This window comes from Sminthopsis crassicaudata, chromosome 1 (genome assembly GCF_048593235.1).
Source record: "Sminthopsis crassicaudata isolate SCR6 chromosome 1, ASM4859323v1, whole genome shotgun sequence".
NCBI classification, from domain to species: Eukaryota; Metazoa; Chordata; class Mammalia; order Dasyuromorphia; family Dasyuridae; genus Sminthopsis; species Sminthopsis crassicaudata.
In genome coordinates this window covers 190,691,720-190,700,557 of record NC_133617.1, presented here as the reverse complement: position 1 = coordinate 190,700,557, position 8,838 = coordinate 190,691,720, and the positions used below count along the sequence as shown (strand labels likewise).

At 33.5% G+C, this 8,838-nt stretch overlaps 1 protein-coding gene across 2 annotated transcripts in view; it reads left to right on the top strand.

Annotated features, from left to right (window-relative positions):
- The first annotated feature begins 5,435 nt into the window (after positions 1 to 5,435).
- LOC141545872 (putative 2-ketogluconate reductase) overlaps positions 5,436 to 8,838 on the top strand; it is a 69,526-nt gene continuing 66,123 nt past the window's right edge. For both annotated transcript variants that reach the window (XM_074273208.1, XM_074273214.1), the window contains exon 1: positions 5,436 to 5,711. In XM_074273208.1, the coding sequence (XP_074129309.1) occupies positions 5,691 to 5,711 (21 nt within the window). In that variant the 5' untranslated portion in view covers positions 5,436 to 5,690. The remainder of the gene's footprint in view (positions 5,712 to 8,838) is intronic.

The window sequence follows — 8,838 nt, the reverse complement described above, 5'->3', positions numbered from 1 at the left end:
TTTTTTTTCAGGGTGAGGGGAGACACTAAATGATAGAAGAATTAGGAAAGTCCTTCTGTAGAAGTGGATCTTTGAAGGAATCTAGGTGTTCTGGGAAGGAAAAATAAAGAGGGAGCATATTTCAGGCATAGAGAATCACCTATACAGAAAATGAAGATAGTATCATGTATCAAGAGTCATAAGTAGGTCTATTTGTCTGTATCTTAGAGTATCTGACAGATAACAAGTTGGAAATTGTACTACTACTAAATTGTAGAGATGTTTAAATGCCAAATACAATATTTAATTTTTTTTTTCCCAGAAGCATAGTCAGATCTGTGTAATAGGAATAGCTTTTTGGTATTCCAAGAATTTCAGGAAAAAGCTAAATGGATGTGATGACTGAAAAAGAAGTATATGTTCATTGTTAAACAGGATTGAATATAAGTTCTTTCTCCCTATTTATAATCCTATTCTATGTTTATCAGTTTTCTTTCAGTCTGATGCTTGTAGGCAAAAACGAAGACCTTTAATGAAGAGCTAGAAATATATTTAGATATTTCCAGTATTTCCCTGAGTGAGGGGGGGCCAAATTAAATCATAATGATACTGAAGTAAACCCATTTCTGCAAAACTGGAGCTTCATTCCATTTGCATTTGCAAATATTTTTCAAGGCTCTATTTTTTTTTTTCTAGTGAAGAGACTAATCTGTTTAGGATTTTAAAAAATCTATAATCATTGAAATGTTGCTATATTCACTACAAAGCAGATACTGGGAAGAGAATAGAATAGTCTTCACAGTTTACCTTAAGTCATGAGGCATATAATTCTTGGACCTGAGTCAATTATTGTCCAGATCTATCTTAGATCACTTGGTTTTTGTAGCCAATTAAATATTTTGGTCAGCATAAAAAGTCTAGCTTCTTAGGTGAAACATTCCACGTAGTAACATTAATCAATCCTTAACTGAGTAAGGAGAATCAATCTGCTTTACCAATTCCAAATCGATTTTGCTAGCCACTGTAGAAGGTTTTAGACTCATTGAGGGTGAAGCTAAAGTGGTAGAGAGTAGACAGATTTTTATCTGAGCTCTTCCTGGTGTCCCTTAGATCAACACCAGACCAAGCCTCTGAACTTTTAAAAAAATGACAGAACCCACACATATTTGGAATGTAATAAATATCCAACAGAAGATATTTTGGAAGAACTTCAGAAAAGGTTTGGATAGGGGGACAGGGAGAGAGGCAGCTGAGCACAGGCATAGCAAAGGACCAAGGCGATATGATACCATGTGCAGAGGAATCTACCCAGATGTTCTTGGCCAAAATACAGCAACACTGCCTACTCTTCTGATTCATAAATCAGTGGATAAGCAAAATAGCTATGAGATATCCAAAGAAAACACAAAAGGCAAATAGTGAGCCTCTGAACCCCAGAAGAAGACAGGATTTGGCTTCTCTTCTGTCCAGACAGTTAAAGAAAAACAACCAAAAAAGTAACCACAATCTGAAAACTAACTGAATCCAACAGACAACAAGAATTTAGCAAGTGTTATTTAATATGTGCCAATCTCTGTGCTAAGTGAGCATTGGGGATACAAAGAAAGGTTCCTGTTCTCAATGAACTCACATTCAAATGGGGGAGATATGTAAACAATTAGGTAGATACAAAATATTTACAGTTTATGGAAGGTAATCTCAGAGAGGAAGACATTAATAGGTAGGTGACCTCAGAGGGGAAAAAAGGCTTCCTGCAGAAGGAGGGATTTGAGTTGAGTCTTGAAAAGAAGACAGGAAAAATATGAGGGAAAGGTGAGGAGCTCCAAAGCTGTGGAGAAAGGAATTGGAATACTGCTTTTGAGGAAATAGGCTAAGATTTACAAGGGAGTATATGGGATAAACAGAGTGAAGTCACTCTCATGGGAATATAGACTTAAACTATACCTTAGTTGTGACTTGAGACTATATAATAATAAGTAGAGCTATAGCAAAAAAAAAAAAAAAAGTTGCAGGTGTTCCTCCCTTCCTGTTTCCCACCACCTCTTAATTAGTATTTAAGCATCTCTTTTAAAGGCAACTTATTCTTTTATTTCTTGGATAGATTTCTGAGATTAGAACATAAACCTAAAGTCCCCCCAAACAATGGGAGAAAAGGCCAGGCAGTGGAGGCTTCTGTGTTCCGGTTATTTAATCTTATGTTTTGTAGTTTTTACTTTGCATTCCTTTTACTAACAAACACCTTGTCAGATGGGAGATGCCCTTTCTCCCCAAGATTGTAATAAACCTTTTTTTTTTTTTTTTTTTTTTTTTGGTTTTTCTTATTCTGAGAGTCTCTGATTGCTTTTGTGGTAGATACTGTCCCACACAGGAATAAAGTACATGACTAGAAAGTTAGGAAGAAACCAGATTGTGAAAAACTTGAAATGCCAAACAATAGAGTTTATATATTTAATCCTCAAGGGGGGGTAGGTAATGTGATCAGATTTGAAGTAGGAGGCCTCATGAGAAGGCTCAAAAATTATGCTTAACATTAGTTCCAGCAAGTGGTGATATGAAGTAAGGTAGTAGGATAGTGGCTGTGAGTAGAGAATAAGAATTTACCCGTAGAAGAAGTAAGAAAGAAATCACAAGATTTGTTAACAGATTGGATATGTGGGTGGAATTGAGGATTCAAAGAGGACTATGGGTGAAGGGAAGAGAAGTGGGGCAAGTGAACTGAAGTAGATTGCATCAAGCATAGGTCAGCACTACTATGTACCTTCCACTCACCACCTTCTTTGTAAACAGCAGGGAACAAAGTAAGGAAAAGTATATAGAATTTAAAATATTTTGTACAAACAAAACCAATGGTTCAAATGTATAAGAATATGAACCATACCCCAATTTGTTAAAAGGTCATAAGATATGAACAGGTACTTTTAAAAGGAAAACATTCAAACTATTAACAACCATACTTAAAAAAATGCTCCTTTATTAAGAAAAATGCTACTAAAATACTGCTAGATGATGCAATGAACGGTGGTTTGGGAGTCAGAAAGTCTTATCTTTGTGAGTTCAAATCTAGTCTCAAATATTTACTAACTACATGGCTCTGGGCAAGTCCCTTAATCCTGTTTGCCTCAGTAAATCATGTGTAAAATGAACTGAAGAAGGAAATGGCAAAGCACTGTAGTATGTTTGCCAAGAAAATCCCAAATTGGATCACAGAGTTGGACACGATTGAAATGATTGAATGTAAAACACTAATAAAAAAATGCAATTAAAGCAATTCTGACATGCCACCACAGACATCCTAGGATTGTTATCAAAAATATATTCTGGGGGAGAGGATTCTGGGAAGATGGCAGAGTAGGTTGGTAAATTTCAAAATGTCCAGATTTCCTGCACAAATAGAACAAATTTGTGCCTCAGGATGAACATAGACTGATGAAAAATCAAGAAGACTTGAGACAGAATGGGAATCTTCCTGTTATAACCCCAGAAGATCTGAAGAAAGACCATGGGCTGAGAATTAATCTGTCTGAAGTGCAGATACCTCTAAGCTAGCTCTGCAGAAACATCAAGTGGGGACCTCTTGACCTAATAGATGTGGCTGGAGCCTCAGCAGGAACTACAGAGACTTTCACCTCCCAGATTGTCAAGTTGGAGTTTGAGTCTGGGAAGACTGAGTGAACTTTGGCTAATTGGGAACACCAGGTCCATCTGTGCTGCTGAGACACTATCCTAGGCAAGAAGAAACTAGCACCCAATGAGTGCAGAGGCAGTGAAATAAGGAAACTGCTAGCTGGGGTCACTTGCAGGAGGGGAGAGCTCTTGGTTGGGGTTCTTGTTCAGAGAACTGAAGGGAAGATTGAGGCACCATTTCCTAACCCCCAAATTAGAGATGCTTACACTAATATCTCTTATTAAAAAAAAAATGAATTGGCCTTCTCTGCCACCTACCATTGAAACATATTATGGGAACATCTTCATAATATATTAACGGTTCATCTCCAGAGGAGGACACCATAGTAATAATAGCTTCTACCCCAAAGAATAATGTGAAATGATTCCCTTTCCAGAGAGAATGTATAGAAGAACACAAAAAAGAATTCAAAAATCAAATGAGAGACATTGAGGAAAAATAAAAACTAAAAACCATCCAAGAAAAGCAAGAAACTTATGGAAAAAAAAAAGTTATCCAACTAGAAAAAGAGTTTCAGACTCTCTCTCTTTTTTAAACGCCCTTAAAAATTTTTTTTTATTAATTTTATAATTATAATTTTTCCTGACAGTACATATGCATGGGTAATTTTTTTTTTTTTTTTTGAGGCTGGAGTTAAGTGACTTGCCCAGGGTCACACAGCTAGATGGGTAATTTTTTTTTTTTTACATTATCCCTTGTATTCACTTCTTTTCCAAATTTTCCCCTCCCTCCCTCTACTCCCTCCCCTAGATGACAGGCAATCCCATACATGTTAAATGTGTTACCATATCAGACTCTCAAAGATGAAAATGATTCTTTGAAAATTAGAATTGGGTAAGGGGAAGCCAGTGAAATTATGAGAGACCAAAAAATAACAAAACAGATTATAAAAAATGAGAAAATAGAACAGAATATGAAACATTTTATAAGAAAAATGACAGCTCTGGAGAACAATTCAAGAAGAGAAAATTTAAGAATAATTGAACTACCAGAAAGTTGTGACCAAAAGATAATTTTGACACAATAATGCAGGAAATAATCCAAGAAAATTGTCCTGGAGTGGAGAAAGTAAAAATAGAAAAAATCCACTGATCACCACCTCAAAGAGATCCTTTATGGAAAACACACAGGAATATATGCACATATATATATATATATATATGTGTATATATATATATATATACATATATATGTATATTTAGTTTTTAAATTTTTATTAAAGCTTTTTATTTTTCAATACATATGCATGGACAATTCTTTAACATTAGTCCTTGCAAAACCGTGTACACACAGGAATATTATTGCCAAATTTTGAAACCCCCAAATCAAAGAGAAAATTTTCGCAAGAAACAAGAAAAAAACAATTTAAATATTCTGGAGCTATAGTTAGAATTGTATAAGACTTATCAGCAGCTACAATACAAGACTATAGGTCCTGGAATCATATCTACTGACAATCAAAAGAACTAGGTCTGTGGCCAAAAATGTCATATCTAGTAAAATTATCTGTAATTTTCAATGAGAAAAAAAATAAGATATTCAGTGAACTTGCAGATTTTTCAGGACTTTCTATCAACCAAACCCGAACTTTTTAGGATATGTTTAGGGACTTTCCTTCTGAGGATTGCCATGTATGCCATGTCAGCTGGTAGGGTGGACCCAGGAGGTAAAAAGGGGCTTGGCCTCCAAGGCAGGAAGTTGTGTGTTACAGGTGTTTCCTTGAGAAGGCGAGGGGTGTGTTCTCTTGCTAGATCTTTTCTTAGGGCACAGCACTAACTCTGGGTGTCTCCCTTCTGCTGATCCACCTACGCAGTGCTGAGTGGGTTAGGCACGGAGTAATCCCAGAGGAGAGTAAATATAAATAACCAGCTTTGAATCTATAAGCAAGAAGGATGCGGAGAGAAGTAGAAATGTAAAGAGATTCAGAGAGACTCAGAGAGTTACACTTGCTCTTGCTTCCTGCTATCCCCTGCTGAGATTACCAATAAAGAAAGGCCGTTTGGTACCTTAACATCAGCTCGTCTTCATGTGTATCCATGGAAGATTGGTATGTATGGCCCTGGCAATCAGTAGCTCCAAAGGGAGAGCTTGCAGAATTTAACAGACAATGTAACATATAAGAATCAATTTGAAAGATCAATTTTAAAAAATTTTACGTTTAAACGTGTTTAAATGTGAACAAAGCCTCATATACGAGGAAGTAAAATTTGTTTTACATATATATAATTATATATGTGTGTGTGTATTTTTTTCTTTTGCATTTGGCCAATTGAACTTTTAAATGAGGTGTTTTGTTCATTGGATTTTTTTTTTCCATTTTACAAATTCTGTTTTCAACAAATTGGTTTCTTTTCCAAATCTGTTTTATAAAGAGTTATATATTTCTTCTCTTTTGTCAAATTTATTTTGTAAAATGTTATGTGCTTTTTCCATTTCACTAAATTTTAAAAGTTTCCTTCAGATAATTTCTGTGTTTCCTTTTACAAATTCTCTTACAAAATTTTCATTTCCTTTCCCCATTTTTCTTTTAACTCTCCTTTTGAATTCTTCCAAGAGAGCCTTGTAAAATGGGAATCAACTCATATCAACCTTTGGGGCTTTATCTAGACATGATTTCCCTTTGGGATCCTCAGGGTTTAAGGTTTGTATTCTTTCTCCATAAAAGCTACCTAATGGTAAGAGTTCTTTTTGCTTTTTTGTTCATTTGTTTTTAAAAGGTTGAGGTCTGCTCTTAGAGCAGAAGTGAGATTGTGCCGAACTTTCTCTACAGGCTCTGGCAGCTTTATATTGCTGATTTCTGGTGCTAGGTAGGCATGGCCAAGTCCTGCCTTATTCTGGGGTTTAGAGGCTCACTATTTGCCTTTTGTATTTTTTTGGGGGGGTTGTCTTAATAACTGATCTTTTGATTGTAACCTGGACAGAGTAGCCAACACTGTTGTATTTTGGTTAAGAGCCTCCCAAAGAAGATGCCCCTTCATACCCCAACACACCATCTTGGGTCCCTATGCAATGCTTATAATCAGTTGCCTCTCTCCCCCAACCCCCTGCCAAATTGAAACAGACCTTTTCTGAAGTTTTTCCAACATATCTTCTGCTGAAAATTTATTACACTCCAAATTTTTATGGGTTCTGTCACTCCAAAATCAGTTCAGAGGCTTGATCTGGTGTTGACCTGAGGGACATCAGAAAGAGTTCATAAAGACCTATTTACTCTCCATCATATTTATATATATATATATATATATATGCTTTCTGGACTTGATAATTTGTTGTTATATATTTTAAATCCTCCCTGATGTTCTGCTGGGCATGTGACAATGTTCTCTTTTGTTTTGTAATTTCTTTTTCAAATAAAATAAATTTAAAAAATAAAACAATAAAAATAAATAAACAAAAAACCCTCACTTATCTCTTGGCTTTACTATTTCTCTGTCAAAAAGCATAAAAGTATAAGGATTCTGGGGTCTGATAGTTTGTTTTTAAAAATATCTTTACAAATATATTTCAAAATAATTGGTCTGTTTAAAAAAGATACTTTGCTATCAACATTCTATATAAATATGACTCACTATTATACTGGGTTTTATTTCTACCAAGATGAATATATCTACCTTTAAATTAGTCTTTACATCAATATTTCTAAATATACATTTTTACTGAAATTTTTTTGTTCATTTTTATAAAAATGCTGCTTATTTCTTGGCTCTGTTTATTTTCCCCTGAAGTTTTTGAGAAATAGTGAGTTCGAATCCTGATATAAAGGATCTTTAGCTTTATTTATTTGCTATTATATATATGTTGCTATTTACCTAATGTGTTCACTTGATCAACATTTCTATTTTTTAGCCAGTACTAAATGTTTACATAATTATTGATTATATTATCATGTATATTATATTTAATTATATATATATATAGTATATAATTAGTACCAAGCCAGTACCAATTTTTTATGTGATTGTTACTAAATAATTATATTGTTGATTATGCTATATTATATCATATATTATGTTGTCTAATATAATATGTATTATTTTATGTTGTATATGATAGTATATATCTGTATATATAGTACACTTTTACATACTATATAATATATATTATATTAAGTATAGTATAATATGTACTATAAATTAATGACTATATAAAGAAATCATATTTGGTACTGATTAAAAAGTAAAAATGTTGGTCAAGTGAACATATATAGTATTTGAAAATTAGCACTGATAGATTCCCTTTTCTTCTGTCATTTTTCATTATCTCATTTGAGATTCCTGACTTTTTGCTCTTCCAGATGAATTATTTTTATAGCTCTTTAAAATAATCCTTTGGTGGGGTATGATATTGAATAAACAAACTTATTTAAGGAATGTTGACATATTGGCATAATCTCCCCATGAGCCATTAACATTTCTCCAGTTGTCTAGCTCTGTATTTTTGTAGAACTGTATTTTTATATAGTTTGTGTATATGTGTGTTTTGGCAGATTCTGAATATTTCATACATTCTGTACTCTTTTTTTGAGATGCCAATATTACATTTTATTTAATTTATACATGCCTTAGGATGGGGATTGGATAATTGGGCAAAAATATACAAGAAAACAAAATGTCTTACTAGATACAAATTTTAATCTATCATAACAATGAACTCAAATTTTGTACCCTATACATACAAAAATTTTTTTTTGGCAGTTAAATTGGTATGCACTGAATAAGTAGATTAATTTAGGTATAATTGTCATTTTATTAGCTCAGCCTACCCATGAAGAATTGATATTTTTCAGTTTTTAGATCTGACTTTATTTGTGTGAAAAGTGTTTTGTAACTGTGTTCATAAAAGTTTCTGAATTTGTCTTGGCAGGCAGACTTTTAAAAAATTTTATATTGTCTATGGTTATTTTAAATGGAATTTCTCTTTCTACCTATCTCTTACTACTGGGTTTTGTTGGTAATATATAGAAATCCTGATGATTTATGTGGGATAATTTTATATCTTAACTTTGCTAAAGTTATTGTTTTAAGCAGTTTTTTAGCTAATTCTCTAGAAATTCTCTAAATATGCCATCATATAATCTGCAAAGAGTGATACTTTTGTTTCTTCATTGCTTACTCTATTTTTTCAAATTACTTTTTTTTTCTCTTATTGCTAAAGCTAACATTTCTAGTACAATA